This window comes from Primulina tabacum, chromosome 10 (assembly GCF_025594145.1).
Source record: "Primulina tabacum isolate GXHZ01 chromosome 10, ASM2559414v2, whole genome shotgun sequence".
Classification (NCBI taxonomy): Eukaryota; Viridiplantae; Streptophyta; class Magnoliopsida; order Lamiales; family Gesneriaceae; genus Primulina; species Primulina tabacum.
In genome coordinates, this window is record NC_134559.1 from 27,852,472 (window position 1) to 27,870,657 (window position 18,186).

The 18,186-nt window shown below is 35.1% G+C and overlaps 4 protein-coding genes across 4 annotated transcripts; all 4 read left to right on the forward strand.

Annotated features, from left to right (window-relative positions):
* The first annotated feature begins 626 nt into the window (after positions 1-626).
* On the forward strand, positions 627-1,654 carry LOC142505453 (uncharacterized). Its single transcript, XM_075618435.1, has one exon. It carries the CDS (start codon positions 942-944, stop codon positions 1,314-1,316), a length of 375 nt encoding a protein of 124 aa, XP_075474550.1. The 5' UTR covers positions 627-941; the 3' UTR covers positions 1,317-1,654.
* Positions 1,655-2,102: 448 nt separating this feature from the next.
* Positions 2,103-3,784, forward strand: LOC142506256 (uncharacterized). Its single transcript, XM_075619456.1, has 2 exons — positions 2,103-3,531; positions 3,630-3,784. The coding sequence occupies exons 1-2, from the start codon at positions 2,113-2,115 to the stop codon at positions 3,702-3,704; spliced, it is 1,494 nt and encodes a 497-aa protein (XP_075475571.1). The 5' UTR covers positions 2,103-2,112; the 3' UTR covers positions 3,705-3,784.
* A 7,868-nt stretch (positions 3,785-11,652) lies between these two features.
* On the forward strand, positions 11,653-13,527 carry LOC142506257 (uncharacterized). The gene is made up of 3 exons (XM_075619457.1): positions 11,653-12,340; positions 12,423-13,157; positions 13,253-13,527. The coding sequence occupies exons 1-3, from the start codon at positions 11,726-11,728 to the stop codon at positions 13,346-13,348; spliced, it is 1,446 nt and encodes a 481-aa protein (XP_075475572.1). The 5' UTR covers positions 11,653-11,725; the 3' UTR covers positions 13,349-13,527.
* Positions 13,528-14,986: 1,459 nt separating this feature from the next.
* Positions 14,987-16,288, forward strand: LOC142505850 (uncharacterized). The gene is made up of 2 exons (XM_075618974.1): positions 14,987-15,904; positions 16,187-16,288. The coding sequence occupies exon 1, from the start codon at positions 15,007-15,009 to the stop codon at positions 15,847-15,849; it is 843 nt and encodes a 280-aa protein (XP_075475089.1). The 5' UTR covers positions 14,987-15,006; the 3' UTR covers positions 15,850-15,904; positions 16,187-16,288.
* Positions 16,289-18,186: the final 1,898 nt, after the last annotated feature.

Below are 18,186 nucleotides of genomic sequence, written 5' to 3' on the forward strand. Positions count from 1 at the left end.
CAAAGTAAATGTCAAAATTAAAGCATAAGTTTTATTTTTATCGATTTATTTATTTTACTTCAATGCTATGACGAGTAGGTTGATAATGTAAAGTAATGTGTTTTCATTTTTGGTCATCTGAATCGTCAAAATTTGTTATTAATCCGATAATTTGATCTTTTTCCCACTTCTAATCAATTGTCTCCTAGAAACTAACCTAACACTTAGCAATAATAACGTGACATCGGGTATAATATACATAATATCGCATATTATTGTTGTGGAGTTGAACGTAGATGTTATATTTGTAGTTACATTAAAATTACAAGAAAAAAGACTAAAAACGAAAGCAAAAAACCATTTTATTGTACTATCATCAAATTTTGATTATAATAAAAATTTCTAATTTTGTACAATTAACAAATAAGAGTAGGTCTCTTGTGAGACGATCTCACGAATCTTTATCGGTGAGACGGGTCAATCACACCGGTATTCACAATAAAAAGTAATACTCTTAGCATAAAAAATAATATTTTTTCATGAATGACCCAAATAAGATATGGCTCGTGAGATCGTCTTACACAAATTTTTTCCAACAAAATAATTGGCTTAGAATTGAATATTAGACCCAATAATTGATTTTTCTAAATCGCACACAAAAAAAAAAAATGCGAACACATTACACTGTGATTTAACCGTGACACTCGAACGATTTAATCCTCGATTCGATTCATCAATAAAGATTTGAACTTTGAGGATCCATCCAGCTTCATCACCAAACTTTCCCATTTCATTCCCTCCATTAATTATTGCGTCACCTTCCTCAGTCGTTTTTTGGTTTCTTCCTTCTTCCGTTGATTATAAATCCCCGGCCAAGAAATCAGAAAAAAACATCAGTCTTGATCTACCTGTTCAAGAAATTTGATCGAACCCATCAAAATTCTCTGTTACTTTCCCCCACCATGACGGCAAGACCCAAATTTTACTTGGAAGAAATGAATTTCAGGAGCATGGAAGAGTTCTGGCCTTTTTACATGAGCCAGCACTCGAAACCAGCGACAAGGCGCTTGCATTTCCTTGGGACACTGTTCGGTAGCATGTGTTTGATATGTGCATTGATATTCAACTGCTTGTGGTTTCTGTTAGCCGCTCCTTTGGTTGGGTATGGGTTGGCTTGGGGAAGCCATTTCTTTGTTGAAGGGAATGTTCCTGAAATTTTTATGCACCCTCTCTGGTCTACGATGTGTGATTACAAGATGTTTGGATTAATGCTTATAGGCCAAATGGATAGGGAAATCAAGAGACTCGGGAAGAGGCCTGTTTTGCAAGCCTACTGATCCATATTCTTTGGGTGGTATCATAGATCATCGGGCAGCTCTGGGCAGCTCTGGTCAATTGCAAATAAAAAAACTTATACTTGTAATAAGATGTCATCTAAATATATTTCTGATTTCGAAGTAGTTGCTTCTTGGTTCTTTATCCCTTTTGGTGTAACTAAATGTGTGGTTTTGTGGAATTTGTACCGCTGAAGGATTTCGAATGTAGATGTTGTCTGGTTATACTTTCTATGTTGGTTGTATATTAGCAGTATTTGGTTAACAAGTCGTCTTGCTTTTTTACTTGAAATTATTCTGTCAATTAGTTTGGATTAAAATTTTCGATGCGAGAGTTTGGAAGTTTAAGTATATCGGATTAATAATTGATCATTGAAATTCTTTTGCTAAATTCTTTCTTTCTTTAGTTTCCTTCAATGGGTCTGTTCTTATCAAGAAGAAGATATTCAACGCAAGCAGAAGATTTATAAACTATTATTCTCAGAAGTTATACATTGTCCTTATTAATTGGTGGCTCCCGACTGATAAATTCGTGGGCCACTTGCGAATGAATCTGGAAACTGGAAAGTCTGTGGTATAAAAGCTCGTGGAATTCCATTGGAATTTAGACCATTTTTTGTGTTGTTGGACCGATGGTTATGAAACTGAGTAAAATTAATGTTAGTATACAGTAAATTAAATAAATGATAACGATTCATTACCCAACACTATTTTACAGTTACAATAAACCATTAAAAAATACGAGGTTGTTGTTATCATTGATCTTCTATCAGATTGCTTCATTTCTTCGATTACGACAATGGCTGCAGCAACGGAAATTCAACTATCTTTGAAAGTCATGATGGTCAAAGAAAGCAACAAAGTTTTATACGCTGAAATAGATAGCAATTTTGCGGATGTTTTGCTGAGTTTCCTAACGTTACCACTTGGGACAATAGTGCGACTTCTCATCAAGCACTACGGAAACGATGCACCAATTCTTGGAAGTTTGAACTCTTTGTATGCAGGTTTATTGAATTTGGATAGTAGTCATTTCTCGTCGGAGGCGGGTAAACTAATGCTGCTCTATCCAAGAAATTCATTAGAAACCAAATGTAGAAAACTAAAACTCCAGATTGATGATACTCCTCCCGTCCAGTACTTCGTTTGCGGCAATTGGACGTGTGCAAGCATGTACTACAGCGTGAAATGTCTTTGTCCGAATTCAGCAAATACAATGACCAGGACAGATTTGGAGATCGAAGCCCAAAGTGATGACGAAAGCGTATTTACTGAGAAAACATCGTCTTTTCTTTTACTTGATAATTTGCAGATTCGAACTAATACATTAGCATCGTTTTTCCAAATTTTGAAATCAAATGGTATTAAAGACACAAATGCACTCGAGGAAAGAACTCTGATTGTTGGGTTGAAAGAGGAAAATCTTTGTTACATCGAGTTGCTTGTATTCCTCCCACCTCTTTGCTTCATCACTTTCGTATTTTTCATTTATATTTGTTCTCATCAGATAATGGAACTGCTCAAGGGATCGTTGGTTTCCAAAACTCCAATAACTGATATGGTTCACCTGATAAGCTCAGCTACTACTACTTCCAATGAAGGAAAAGAGTTCTCCGCATACGATTTACCTAAGAGTAAGAGGAGAAAACACATTAGTTCAGATTCTAAGAGGATTACCGTGAAAGTCCTTGTGCAAAAATCAACTAATAGATTTCTTTTAGCTCAAGCCCGTAAAGACTTCATTGACCTTCTTTTCAGTTTGCTCGCCATTCCCTTAGGAAGCGTTCAGTCTCTCTTAGGCAGAAACACTTGTTTTGGGAGCATAAATAATTTGTTCTGGAGCATGAGGGATTTGGAATTACTAAAACATATTAAGATAATCTTTGGTTTAATTAAACCAAAAATTCCTCCGCATTATCTTTCCTTGCATCAGGTTTTCTCTCTTGACAAAAAAAGCTCTCCAATGATTTATAAGCAGCAAGACTCTAACAGGGTCAAATCATTTGGATCTGCCTCCCCTGGTTCTGGTTATACTCAAATGAAAATGATCGACCCAAAAGGCGAAGACGGTTTTGTTAAAGGACCCACGACGTTTATGGTGAGTGATGATATGGTGGTGTCTCCTACATCTTCAACTTTTATCATAACGACTCTTAACCACTTGAAAATTCCTATACATGATGTCGAGGAGAAGGAGGTTGAAGTTGGGTTGGAAGAGGTAAGTTTTTAGCTTTAACAGTCTTCTTTTTTGAAAGATCCGCAGCTCTCACAACTTTTGCATGCAATGGGATTCATTCTTTTTTTGTTTTTGGGTAGGCTTTAAGCATATTGAAGGCTTCTCTTACCTCAATTTGTGAATTAAGCGAAGGTCTCAAACCATTCTTAAAGTGACAGTCAAAGCAAGAGCAGTCACACATCTCAATCCGATGAAGCTTGAAGTTTAGTTTCTTACGAAGAATGTGTAATATCCGAGTTTTTTTTAATGCAATTGTCTAATTTGTTTTGATCTTTCTCACTCATGCACTGAACTTAAGTTCGATTAAACGTATCGTTGTCTCGTTCAATGTATGTCATAGCACAATTTTCCTAAATTGAAGAATAATTAAATTCGAAATAAGGAAAACAAAAATGACATGTATACTATTAATATTTATCAATACATGTGGGGTGAACGACCCTCTTGAAATTACCCGTCATGCATCCATGATCCATCATTCATGCCTTGAATTGTTTCCCTCACGAAATTAGCATTACTACCTTGTGAAAACTTTTGTGGATCTTATTCTTCTCTAGTTGCTTTCACAATCGGTTTTGTTCTTTGGTATCTCGCTCCCACGCTTCTGACGAACTTCTTAGCTTGCATGAGAATAACACAAACGCGAGAGAGTACTAAGAAGTCAATGAATCGAAGCGACAATGGTTCGATCGGGGCAGATTCGAATCTGCACCACCATAAAAAACGTAACATGCATCACATTCTTCCAAAGTTGTGGGAATAAAGCCTTTGTAAAAAATGGCCAAAGGTCACTTCTGAAGCACACTGAATCACTGATATATCTCACGAATCTTTATGTTGTATTTGATAGAAATGTTAGAAAAGTATTTCAACCACATACTGAAGTACTAGTATTTCCTGTTTTATATAATTATTTTAGAAATAGAATTAAAATTACAATATTGATTTTGTCATATTTTATGTAAATTTTTTAATGTGTAGGTGAGACATAATTGATCCTAAAAAATGTACAATCTTTAATGATAATGTTACGAACTTTTTTGGTTTGTTAGTCTGATAATTATTCTAATAAATTGGTAACATATGCAATAAAATGAAATAAATGAGAAGAAACAACAATATATACTTTCAATCGAACTAAAAATTTTGTAATTGGGTTGTAATTAATGTTAACAAACATAAATTAGTAGAATATAAAGTAAAAATGGCGAAAAATGGAACGCAACAAAAAAACAAATTATTTATTTCATATATATTTACAATGAGGTTGATGTAAATGATAATAACATAAGAAAAAATAAATAAATATCTTAATTACTTACTTATCCTTAATTGACGGCAACATTGTTACTTAACTATACTATTAAGTATTAATAAAGCAAAAATTCCTAATAGTAGCAATGCAATGGATCAGGATTTTACTGAAATTCATAGTCATATTATGATGTTATGACTAACAATATCCTAATGGACTTGAACATTACGATTGGAAAAAAAGTTTCCTCATAGTCAATAACTTGCCTTTGAGTGTATCATTTTGCTATCAATCTTGTTTTGAATGTCATTATCTTTTCATCCGCCCCACGTTTCTTTTTGTAAATCTATTTGTTTCCTATGAGAACAATTCCCTCAGGTGGATCTACTAAGAACCATACTTGGTTCGAATACATGAAGTTCATCTTGGACTGCATGACTTCAAGCCATTTAGATGAATCGACATCAGACAATGATTCTTTGAAATTTCTTTGATCACATCCAGGAATGAGCTCATCTTGGTCTTCTTCAAGAAGCATGCTCATCATCTTATGACTTTGAGACATTTTTGGATCTCCTAAGAGCTTGTATTTCTTCAACGGGATACTTGGGTGTGGGTCTACTATTTTAGAAGTGGGTGGTTCTCGAATCTCTTCGAGTTCTATGATTCTGATTTTTTTATCAAATAGAAACTTCTTCTATAAGAATGTGACATTCCTTACAACAAAAACTTCTGTTTCATTTGGATCAGAGAAATAATATCCAATAAAATTCTTTAGATATCTCACAAAGTACTACAAATTGGCTTTACTATCTAATTTATTTCACTGTCTGCTTCACAAAAGCAGAACATTTCCATGTTCTTTAAAAAGAATATTTGGGAGGTTTTCTTATCTATATTCCATATGGAGTTTTATAAACTGCTTTTGCATGGACTTGGTTTAACAACATTGCATCAGTCTCAAGCGCAAATCCTCAAAAGGATGACGACAATTCAGTGAATCTCATCGTAGATCGAACCATATCCATCAATGTTCGATTACGACATTTTGACACACTATTCAACTCGGGTGTGGCAGGGAGAGTCCACTACGAGCGAATCACATTCTCCTTAAGCTAGTTTTGTTGTCAATCTCTTACTCATTTGATGGGTTCCTTGTAAATTTCAAAATGAATAAGATATATGCTAGCTTTGAAGAGCTAGTCAATATACTTATGACTTACGAGGCCACCATAAAGAATGAAAATGTTGCTTTCTTAATGGACTTCTCGACATGGACAAAAAATAACCAACCAGGTAAAGAAAAGAAACGTGATGCTCCTTACAAGAAAAAAAAAAACCAATATTAGGCAAGCTCTAAGGGATACTTAAAGGGTCCACAAAGCCGGATAAGTCAAAATCTGTTTGTTTCTACTGGAAAAAAGATAAACATTGGAAATTATCTAGACTTGAAGTATTCTAGAAATAGCTAGACTTCAGAGAATATGTTGATATTTCATTAAACAATGTCCAAATGATTTCAACAAAAAAAAAAGTTGTCTAAATCAAACATAATTATGACATGCTAGACTTTGTGTTAGATTAAGTGCCCAGTAAGCCAACTTGTAGCTTGATCTTTATTGACTTTAATGTAAAACAATCTTTATTTTAAATATATTTTACGATTTTATTCAAATATGGCATTATACTTTATCTGTATGCCCAAGCAAACTACATAGATAAAGTCCTTGAATATACAATAAGTATCATGAGGTCTGCCTCCCAACGTAAGATCATGAAACAAATTAGGAAGGGTACCGTATATTTTAAACAGGTTTCTAGTCGAATCAGCTGCCTAAAACAAAGATAAATGTCGCTCGAGTTCGAGAATTGCATCTGTGATATAAACGCCGTATTCCATTGGCAAGGACATGTAGTTGTCCATTCACACAGATGAGTGATCATATGATGATGCATTGAACAAACCTCCATCGGACTGTCCAAGTGGTTCTCATTTATCAGGTGGAATAGTCCGCGGTTATAATTGTACAGTATTATTCCTTTGACCCGAGACAATATAGGGGCTATACGTACTAGCATGCACTTTGATCAGTTTACCAACTTCATTGAGGGTCATCAGGTAGCGAGACTGGGTATGATTTCGAAATACGTAGGAGCAAATGCATTGTAGTCGGGGATTCACTGTTTGCCTATGGGTGAAAATATCATATGTGATCTGATGAGTTTATAGTGCAAGGAGTCTCTAGCCAGAGCAAGAAATGTGCTTTAGGAAAATGTGATTTCCTAGTTGTATGTACTGTGCTACTATTATTACTCAAGGATAAATTACATCGTTATCGAATTAATATGCAACCAATGGTTGCAGATTCGATCGGGATATATGAGTTGAAGGGACCGTATTGTACACTAATCATGACTTAAGGTTCTTGCATGAACTATTAGTGATACCTAGGAGATCATGAGACGATACTACTAGACGCTCTTACCATGATCTGATGGACGTTCTGGATCAAGGAGTTGATGAAAAGAATGAGGCTAACTAGGGTAAACCCGAATATAACAAATGTTATTATGAATCATATGGAGATGAGAACTCACGATTAGCTGTATCCTTGAACCATTGAGGGTCACACAAATATCAGATTTTGTGTTCCCGTTGAGAAAGTCAAAGTTCAAGAAGTTGAATTTAGCGACTATAGTTTGATGGAGATTAAACATGATGCTTATAAAGGAGTTTATAAGTTGATTCTATAGTATGAAAGAAATGGAAGTTAGCTTAATTGCTAATTAAGGAAGGAGAGTGTAATTGTCTGTTTTGGTGAAGAAGTTCATTAAATTGGCAGCTGCCCAAAATAGTGAGTAAAAATTTTGATCTTCGAAATTTTCATTTTTCATTATATCAACAAGACATGAATCCTTGATACATCGGATTTCTCGGATCGTTGATATGAGTTATAATGATTTTGGAATCATTTATTTAGTGAATTGAGAATAAACGATTAAATGATTGTACTAGTAGTAATGACTACTAATATGTACAAATTCTCATAAATGTTCTAGAGGAGTCTAGAATTAAATTAACCAAGAAGTTAATGATATAAGTTGTTATTTAATTTAATTAATATATATACATTTTATATGATGATTTAAAATATGTGTACATACGGTATTAATATATCATCTATTACTAAAAGTCGATAAATACTTTATATATTAATAATATGAGAATTTTAACATAATGAAATATAGAGTCCTAATAGGACAAGGACTAGGACTTCTTGTGGGAGAGGGACTTTGATGGGATCAGGAGTCACGCTCTATGTATACACCATGAGGGGTCATAAAACGTAATGAAACTTTTGCACACAATTAAAACACACAAAAGTTCACAAAACTCTCCTTCCCTTTGCAACCAAGGTCTCGGCCACTTTACAAAATATTGGTGAAAATTTTGGCCACCACTTTTCTTCCCTCGCCGCGCCGCCGTCGCTGCACTGTCTCTGGATTTTGGAAATTCGGAGGCCATTGTCTCAACGCACAAATCACTTGCAATTTCTAGTTCAATCCAAGCGAAGAACTAGTCTTTGATCGTGGACATGATTAGACGATCAAAACCGGAGTTTCGTTCGTAGGGATTTACAAGAAGAACTATCTCCGTTTTAAATTTAGAATAGTTTGGAGTTCAAGCGTAATATACGCATAAGAAAAAAAAATCATAACATCTTAATTATGAATAGTTTTAAACATACGACGCCCAAGAATAGAACGAAACGTGAAATTTTTAAACTTCTACTGAACCTTGAATGTGAGAAAACGGCGCCCAACACTTTAAGCATACTGAAGGCCTCTCTTACATCAAGTTGTGCCTTAACTGATGGTCTTAAACCATTCTTAACAAGACAACCAAAGCAAAAGAAATGATGCATTCAAATAATAACTGAAGATTTTATTTTCCTTTAATTTCTCCTTTCTCCCTTCAAGACAATTCTTAATTTGTTTAGGAAAACCCCATAAATCAATTTTTTAAATGGTTGCAATCAACCTGAATCTGTGGAAGAAATTTCCGTTTAATTTCGTGTTATGTTTTCTATCGCATTCTATTACATGGCGATCGGAATGACAATGAAATTAGAATCTTAAATCACTTGAAAGTTTTTAGAAGTAAAAATGAACTGCTCAATCCTAATAGAAATAACTTTCAATAAAATTGAAACAAAATCATGCAATAATCATAGTTTATGGTATAATTCTATTAGCTAATATTTACGTAGAAATAATAAATGAAATGAGTTCTCATGATAAATGAATAAATAATAACTGAAATTATTAACCTTTTAATTTCTTTAAATGGATTAAGTTTTTATTTATTATTTGTTATTTTAAATTTTAATTTGATTTTTCCATAGCAGTTATAATACTCTTATAGTTATTCATTAATTGATATTAAGATTCATTGCACATGGAAAACTTAAAAAATAGTAATGAAATAAATGCATGCACATGAACGATTTTATTATTCAAATAAACTCATATAATAATTATTAAATAAAAGTTTATAATTTTTGTAGTTATCATCATAAATATTTCAAATATAACGATTAATATAAAATTTTGAAAATATTTTAAAAAAATGATCAGGATTTGAATATACAAATAAGACGATTTTGTTTATAAAATTGAATATTCGGAGAATTTATTAAGCTTTTGAATTTCATATTTATTATTATAATATTTTTAACATTTATATTATATTTTATCAAAATTTTAAATTTATAATATAATGTTTATTCTAAGTATTTTGGTATATATGATCAAGAAACCCTATTTGAAAAAAGCAAAAAAAATTCAATTTAACTTCAGACCCATAAAATAGGATTTATGCATAACAAATGAAATCATAATTCATTAAGATTGGTTGAAGTTCACATTACGTAATGCAAAAGAACTCAAGAAATTGGCATAGAATTTATGCACAATTTATTTTTAATAAAAGAATTGTTTTTTAGTGTTTGTAAACAAATTCATCATCATTTTACACTTAACATTCATTATTATTGTTTCTTTTTGTTTGCATTAGAAGCGAAATCGAAAAGAATAAGAAATGAGACTATCCTTTCTAGTCGTTTTACCAAAAGATCAATTGGTGGTAATCATGCAACTCAATCTTTTTAAATGTACATTAGTCCAAATACTATATTTCGATAATTCTAAAAGAAACAATTATTTTACTCTAACACGAGCCTCAAAAAATGTGGTGCATGTTCATGATTTTTTCTATAGTTAAATTTTCATCATTCCTCAAAGAAGAAATTAGATTAGCTATATGAATTTTGAGTATCTCAAAATGGGAAGTTACTCATGAGACTACAAATCGATAATTCATCTTTATCGAATTCAATATCAAAATTCATGATATATTTTTCATCTTTATCCGATACAAATTGATGAGCAAATATGTCAAATAATCTTTTTACAAACGGATTTTGGGTGGCCTAGGCGACGATTAGGAGGCCTAATTTAATAACACCCAAAATCATCAATTGTCTAAAAATCGAGGCGATGGCAACCGTCTAACACCTAAGTGACGCCTTTCAGAACATTGCAAATGGGTAAGCATACGATTATAAGCAAATTGACTAAACCTAAAAAATCAATCGAATTATTAATTTTTTTCGATCAAACTGCACCAACTGAATTTATTATTATAATTTTTATTGAAAACCAAAATAACAAAATTAAACCATATTAAAAACTGCACCGAAATAGCCGAAATTAAAAAGTAATGTACTAAAACAAAAATTTAAAAACTTAATTGGATCAAATGCAAAATTGGACAAGTCAAGAAAAAAAAATCATTTTCCCTATTTTTAATCGAAGATTAATAGATTCTCTTCACATCCATTTGAACCTAGGCCTCTTAGGGAACGGGGACAATTGGACTGAAGAGGAAACAGAACTTACAGATGAAGGTGGAAAGTCGATATTGAAAGGGCGGTTGGTCATAAACGTGCAGAAAATTAATTTATTGTGTGTATCAAGAGTTAGTGTTGTGCTCTGGTGTTGTCAACACCAGTTCACAACATGCAGCGGAAATCGATTATTTAACACACACGTAATCTTTTAATCAATAAACACTAGATCTAAATTATGTACAAGTACGAATACTTGTGCAATGCCTCATGACAAAAATTTACTAGGAAAATATGTAAATCGTTTACACAAAACAATACTAGTGAAAATAACAAAAACCAAATTCCTTGACACTCCAAGGAATTAAAATGCATCTCAAAATAATACTAGATGCATAAAACAAAAAGTCGTATTGCTTAAACCCAAACGAAACCACTCTTCACCCAACACTTTACACAGTGTTATTCTTGAGTGTTTTCAATTCTAATCAGCAACACTCTGATTATGTGAATCAATCACACAAAGTCTTCACATGAAAACTTTCAATACTGATTTTGTGAATCTTCAGAAAAACTCTAGCAGCAGCATAGCAAAATTCCCGTCAAAAGCCTCTCCCTTCTTCTTTTATTATTCTGTATATATGCAACCATATCTTGACCACATTATCTTCCCATATAATCAATCCTACAAACATGGAATCAATAGTTTAATATGCATAAAATTCTTTCAAACATGGATAAAATATTTTAGAGTTAAATATTATATTAAAATCAAATCTTATAATATCTAGGAATATCTCAAGCAATATCTCAATATCTTATAATTTAGAAAGAAAAAATCTTAAATATCAAGTTAACAAAATAAACAAGAAATAAGATATTTCTTTCAGGAATTAATCACGGAATTTTACATCGGAGCATTTTTTGTACGCGTTGTTGGACTTTAGGTATATGCAATCTATCTAGTAAAATCAATGTTAATAATTATTTCTTCATCCCTTCAACTACGAACATGGCTGCAGCCGAGGAAGTTCGGTTCTCTTTGAAAGTCATCACACTCAAAGAAAGCTGCAAAGTTTTATATGCCCAAGTAGATATCGATTTTGCTGACGTTTTATTGAGTTTCCTGACATTACCACTCGGAACAATAGTGCGACTCCTCATCAAGCACTATGGAAGCAACGCACCGATTCTTGGAAGTTTGAACTCCTTGTATGCAGGTTTACAAGATTTGGATAGCAGCCATTTCTGGACCGAGGCGGGTAAATTTATGCTGCTCAATCCAAGAAATTCATCTGGGATTCAATGTAGCAGACTGAAACTCCAGATTGATGATATTCCTCCCATCCAGTGCTTTGAATGCTGTAACGGGACTTGTGTGAGCATGTACAATAAAGTGAAATGTCTGTGTCCAAATTCGACGGGGACTATGATCAGGAGAGATTTAGAAATTGAACCCAAAATGGAGACAGGTTTCGTTAGTGCGCCAACAGCTTCCTTTCTTTTAACTGATGATTTGCAGATTTTGGCTAATTCACCGACATCGCTTTTTCGGATCTTGAAACTAAACGGTATTGAACACACAAATGTACTCGAGGAAAGAACTCTTACTGTTGGGTTGAAAGAGGTTAATATCTTTTACATTTGACTGGATTATTTCTCCAATGTATTCGGTTCATCATTCTATGATCTTGTGTTTTGTTTTCCAGATAATGGAACTGCTCAAAGGATCATTAGTTTCAAAAACTCCATTAACAGATATAATTCTTTGTCTAAGTACCGAGGCCGTCACTTCTAACGAAAGAAAGAGGTTATCTGCGTCTGCTATCTATGAAACAGACGCTTTATGTCGTACCCTGAATGGTCAAAATGTAAGGCCAGATTCCAAGAAGATTAATATAAAAGCCTTTGTGCAAAAATCAACTAATAGGATTCTCTTAGCTGAAACCCGGCAAGACTTGGTCGATTTTCTTTTCAGTTTTCTTGCCATTCCCTTAGGAAGGGTTCAGTTTCTTTTGGGCGGTAACACTTGTGCTGGGAGCATAAGTAATTTATACAGGAGCATATCTAATTTAGAAATAGGAGAGCATATGAAGTCTAGGGAGGCAATCGTTAGATTGCTCCAACCCCAACTTCCTCTGTACTGTATGTCCTCCTACCAGATTTTCTCACTTGACCAAGAAAGCTCTCCTGAATTATATCGGTTATGTAACAGTAATAGGGTCAAATTATCTGTGTCGACTCCCATAGGTATTTGTCGTAAACTGAAAATGATCGACCCGAAAGGCCAAGACTGCTTTGTTAAAGGACCCACAACGTTTATGGTGACGGATGATTTGGTAGTGTCAACTCCATCTTCAACCTCCATCATTTCCATTCTTAACAAGATCAAAATTCCTCTATCTGATGTCGAGGAACGGGAGCTTGATATTGGTATGGAAGAGGTAAGGTTCTAGCTTTTAAACAGGCTCTTTTCAGAAAGATTTATTGCTCTCAGAACTCTACATTATCTATGATGGGATATATTTTGTTGTTCCAGGCTTTGAGCATACTGAAGGCCTCTCTTACATCAACTGGTGCCTTAACTGATGGTCTTAAACCATTCTTAACAAGACAGCCAAAGCAAAAGAAATGATGCAGTCATTATCCCATCTCTATCCTGCTACACTAGTGTCGCACTGCAATGTTTTCATATTTCGCTTAAATTTGGTTTGTTACGAAGGATACTTTGTAAGTTTGTATTGAGACTTCTTTGTGCATTTTCTGGCTAAATGACCAATGAATGAAGCCATTCATGCCTACTAGCAGCATCATGCCTCGAATTGTTTTCTCCACAAAGCTAGCATAATTATCTGTGAAATAATAAAAGCTGAATATTTTACTTTGCCTCTAATTCCCATTTCTCACTATAAGATGACTCTTAATTCATGACAAACTTCGAGTCAGGGCAAATTCGTACCTGCTCCAACGTCAAAAGCATGAACACTTTCCATGATCCTAGAAGGCCTAAGTTGGGGTATAAATCCTTTGTAGAAGGTCACCAAGTTAGCATATTATCTGTTTGTTTTTTTATGCAGAATCACCTATCATTCTTTATTAGACCTAGCTCAAAATCTATTGAGTTAGAACATATATTTGATCATAACCTGGTAACTTAGCAGCATTTACGATCACATTGCGAGCAATATATTTGGTCTAAGTCTATTAGATATAATACAGTAGTATAGCTAGTCTGTTAGAAAACAGTTAATTAGTTAGCATATATATAATTAGAAATCAATGTATGCGTGTACTGTACGTAATTCATTTTTCGTCCTTCAATTAGTGAAATGAATTGTTTCTTCTTCATAAGATATGGATCAGTAGTGCTTCCGACCAACTCACAATCTGCGATTTGTTCTTGATCGGCGATTCTCTCATTCTTCTATTTGTGCTTGTTCGGTGCTTTCCCTTCACTTGATTGCCTCTTGATCTATGGCAACCTATACCTCTGCGGCATGGAATTTACCTCTCCGATCTACTGTGATGATCCAACGAGCCCATATTTCTTACATCATTCATATTAGTTATATTATATTAATAATATTATATTTATTAGTATCTAAGGATATTTTAGTATATTTTACTTTTATTGTAAACCTTAACTATATAAACTCTTTAGGTTGTTTATACGTTTTCAATAAGAAACCATATTCTTCTTTTCTCTATGTTATCATGGTATCAAAGCCGCCCCATAAATTTGTTTGATGTTTTGAGAGACTGTTAATCCAGTCTATAGTTATTGGGGATCGAATTACGTTTCTCAGATTTGAAAAGAAAAAGAAGGGGATTTTTCGGATTTTCGGAATTTTCAGGAGCAACAAGACGAGATTTGCGATTTCTCACCTTTCAACCGTTGGATCGTCTTGAAATTTTGACAATTGGTTTAGAACATATAGAGGTACATTCTGAACGGTGGAGATTGTTTTTTTTTTTTTTGTTTTCTAAGACTGTTATGTTAGGGAAAAATGGGACTGCAATTTTGGGGTTTGGAATTTTCGGTTTTTCAGTTTTTTCACTTTGATTTGTTCTCGCTTTGTTTGATTGGATTTTGTCAATTTTGGATCTTTCGACTCTGTTGATTTGGTTATTTGGGGATTTCAAATTGTGTTGATTCAAGGATTTCATCTCTGTATCTCTTTCATTATGGCTATTCGTAAGGATAATTCCCTTCAGTCGATAAGCAATCAATTGGATGGTAAAAACTACACGTATTGGAGCTATGTTATGGAGAATTTTTTGCGTGGAAAATCTATGTGGAGCTATGTTACAGGTGTGCGGGTTAAACCTACAGACGACCAGACAAACGATTATGCGGTCTTGGTTGACAATTGGGAGGCTGATAATTCGAAGATTATTACGTGGATTAACAATTCTGTTACTCACTCCATTGGTGTTCAGTTGGCTAAGTATGAGACGGCTAAAGAGGTATGGGATCATCTGGCTAGATTGTATACGCAATCTAATTTCGCCAAACAATATCAATTGGAGTCAAATATTCGCGCACTTCAGCAGAATGATATGAGTATTCAAGAATTTTATTCTACCATGACTAATCTTTGGGATCAGTTGGCTCTCACTGAGTCTGCAGAGCTGCGAGCATTTGAACCGTATATTTCTCGTAGAGAAGCACAACGTCTGGTACAGTTTTTGATGGCTCTTCGGAATGATTTTGAGGGATTGCGTGGGACAATTCTACATCGTTCTCCTCTTCCATCTGTTGATTCAGTGGTTAATGAACTGTTAGCAGAGGAGATTCGGCTTAAGTCTAAAGTAGATAAGGTGTCTGTCACACCTACGACTCCATCTGTCTTTGCTGCTCCTCAACAGTCTCCGCCTAGCAACCAAAACAGATCAGCTCCTAAGGTCTCTCCGGATGAATGTGCTTTCTACAAGGGGAAAGGTCATTGGAAGGCTCAGTGTCCGAAATTGCTGAGTAAAGGCAAGCAACAACAGCAACAACGACCACCGCAACAACAACGCCCGTCGCAGACTGCTCCATGGCCGTATCGCCCACCTCAGTCTAACAATGCAGTTGCTGCCCCGTCTTTGGATCCATATATGTTTGAGCAGTTTCAGCAGTTCCTTACTTCATAGTCTCATGCCATGTCAGCCTCCTCTCCTAAAGGTTTGTCTTTGTCTGCTAATTCAGGTAAATCGTCTCCCTTATGGATCTTAGATTCAGGCGCTTCTCATCATATGTCTCCTGATATTGATTCTTTTACGTCTGTTACTTCTGCTCCCTCTTTGTCTGTCATGACCGCCGATGGTACTCCAATGATCATTGGTAGGAATTGGCTCTGTTAGCACATCTCGTGTATCTCTATCAGATGTATACCATATTCCTAGTCCAACCTTAAATCTTGCATCTGTTGGTCAATTGTGTGATTCTGGTCTCTCAGTTATTTTTACTTCTACCAATTGTTGTGTTCAGGAACCGCAATCTCAGAAGGTGATTGGGACAGGCCGTAGGGAAGGGGGACTCTATGTTTTGGATGAGCTCCAAATCTCAGATATTGCTGCTTCTAGTGTGGATTTGTTGTCATTTCGTTTGAGTTGTTCGTCTTCTGATTTTTATCTTTGGCATTCTCGTTCGGGTCATGTTTCTGCGTCTCGTTTAAAGTTTTTTTTGTCTACAGGAGTTTTAGGTCATTTATCCAGTCATGATATTTCTGATTGTCGTGGTTGTAAACTGGCTAAATTTTCAGCCTTGCCTTTTTATATAAATATTTCTTTTTCTATTGCGCCATTTGATCTCGTGCATTCTGATGTGTGGGGACCTTCTCCTGTATCCACCAAAGGGGGTTCCAGATATTATGTTTTGTTCATTGATGATTTCACTCGTTATACTTGGGTTTATCTTATGAAACACAGGTCTGATTTTCTTACCATATATAGTAACTTTAGAGCCCTTGTGAAAACCCAACATTCCTCTGTCATTAAATGTTTTCGGTGTTATTTGGGGGGTGAATACACTTCTAAAAAATTTTCTCAGTTACTTGCTTCTGATGGGACTATCCACCAAACCTCGTGTACAGGCACTCCTCAACAAAATGGTGTTGCTGAAAGAAAACATCGCCATCTTGTTGAAACAGCTCGTTCGTTCTTGTTGTCAGCCGAGGTTCCAAGTGAGTTTTTGGGGGAGGCAGTACTTACAGCTGCTCATGTGATCAATAGAATTCAAATATCTCATAATTCTGGTTTGTCTCCTTTTGAAAAGTTATATAGTCATTCACCTGATTATTCATCGTTGCGCGTCTTCGGTTGTACTTGCTTTGTTCTCCGACCACATGTTAAGCGTAATAAATTGTCTCCTTGGTCCGCCTTATGTGTTTTTTTGGGTTATGGTGTTGGTCAAAAGGGATATCGTTGTTTCGATCCAGTTAGTCAAAAATTGTATGTCTCGCGTCATGTTGTGTTTTTAGAGCATATTCCCTTCTTTTCTGTTCCTGCTAGTTCTCATCACATGACACAGTCAGATTAGTTTGTATTGATCCCTTCGATACTGATCCCGATGAAGTTCTATCTGATACTTTGGTTCACGAGGCATCCACCTCTCATGCCCCTGCTCCTACTACCACCCAGTTGTCAGATGAGATTGCGGACGATCCTCCTCTGCGTCAGTCTACTCGTACTCATAAGTCTACTAAACTCCCTGATTTTGAGTACTCTTCTTATTCTACTTCCTTTGCTTCTTTTGTTGCCTCTGTTCATCGTCTTTCTGAGCCTTTTTCCTATGGAGAGGCAGTTCGTGATCCTCTTTGGCAGGCTGCTATGGCTGAGGATTTTACTGCTCTACACCAGACTCATACATGGGATTTGGTTTCGCTGCCGTTCGGAAAACATACGATTGGTTCTCGTTGGGTCTACAAGATTAAAACCAAATCCGATGGATCTATTGAACGGTACAAGGCTCGACTTGTTGCTAAAGGCTATTCCAAGGAGTATGGCATGGATTATGAAGAAACTTTTGCCCCTGTTGCAAAAATGACGACTGTTCGCACTCTGATTGCAGTTGCTTCTGTTTGCCAATGGAAAATATCTCAGAATGGATGTCAAGAACGCCTTCTTGAATGGCGATCTTCATGAGGAAGTTTATATGACGCCTCTTCCCGGTGTAGCTCATAAACCTAGTAAAGTTTGCAAACTTCGCAAAGCTCTTTATGGCCTCAAACAAGCACCACGTGCCTGGTTTAAGAAGTTTTCCATGGTGATTACTTCGTTTGGCTTTCTTCCTAGTCACCACGATTCAGCATTATTTGTCAAGCGTACAATGACAGGTCGTATTCTATTATCCTTGTATGTTGATGACATGATAATTACTGGTGATGATTATAATGGTATTGAGTCTTTGAAGTCTGAGTTGGCACGTTGCTTCGCTATGAAAGATTTGGGTGTGCTACGTTATTTTTTGGGAATTGAGGTTGCCTATTC

What these genes read in the sequence shown, in the direction of transcription:
- LOC142505453 (XM_075618435.1), top strand. Translation starts at nt 942, where the DNA reads ATGACGGCAAGACCCAAATTTTACTTGGAAGAAATGAATTTCAGGAGC.
- LOC142506256 (XM_075619456.1), top strand. Translation starts at nt 2,113, where the DNA reads ATGGCTGCAGCAACGGAAATTCAACTATCTTTGAAAGTCATGATGGTC. An exon ending in TTGAAGTTGGGTTGGAAGAG is followed by an intron (nt 3,532 to 3,629) that starts GTAAGTTTTTAG and finishes GTTTTTGGGTAG; the next exon opens with GCTTTAAGCATATTGAAGGC.
- LOC142506257 (XM_075619457.1), top strand. Translation starts at nt 11,726, where the DNA reads ATGGCTGCAGCCGAGGAAGTTCGGTTCTCTTTGAAAGTCATCACACTC. An exon ending in TTACTGTTGGGTTGAAAGAG is followed by an intron (nt 12,341 to 12,422) that starts GTTAATATCTTT and finishes TTTGTTTTCCAG; the next exon opens with ATAATGGAACTGCTCAAAGG. An exon ending in TTGATATTGGTATGGAAGAG is followed by an intron (nt 13,158 to 13,252) that starts GTAAGGTTCTAG and finishes TTGTTGTTCCAG; the next exon opens with GCTTTGAGCATACTGAAGGC.
- LOC142505850 (XM_075618974.1), top strand. Translation starts at nt 15,007, where the DNA reads ATGTGGAGCTATGTTACAGGTGTGCGGGTTAAACCTACAGACGACCAG.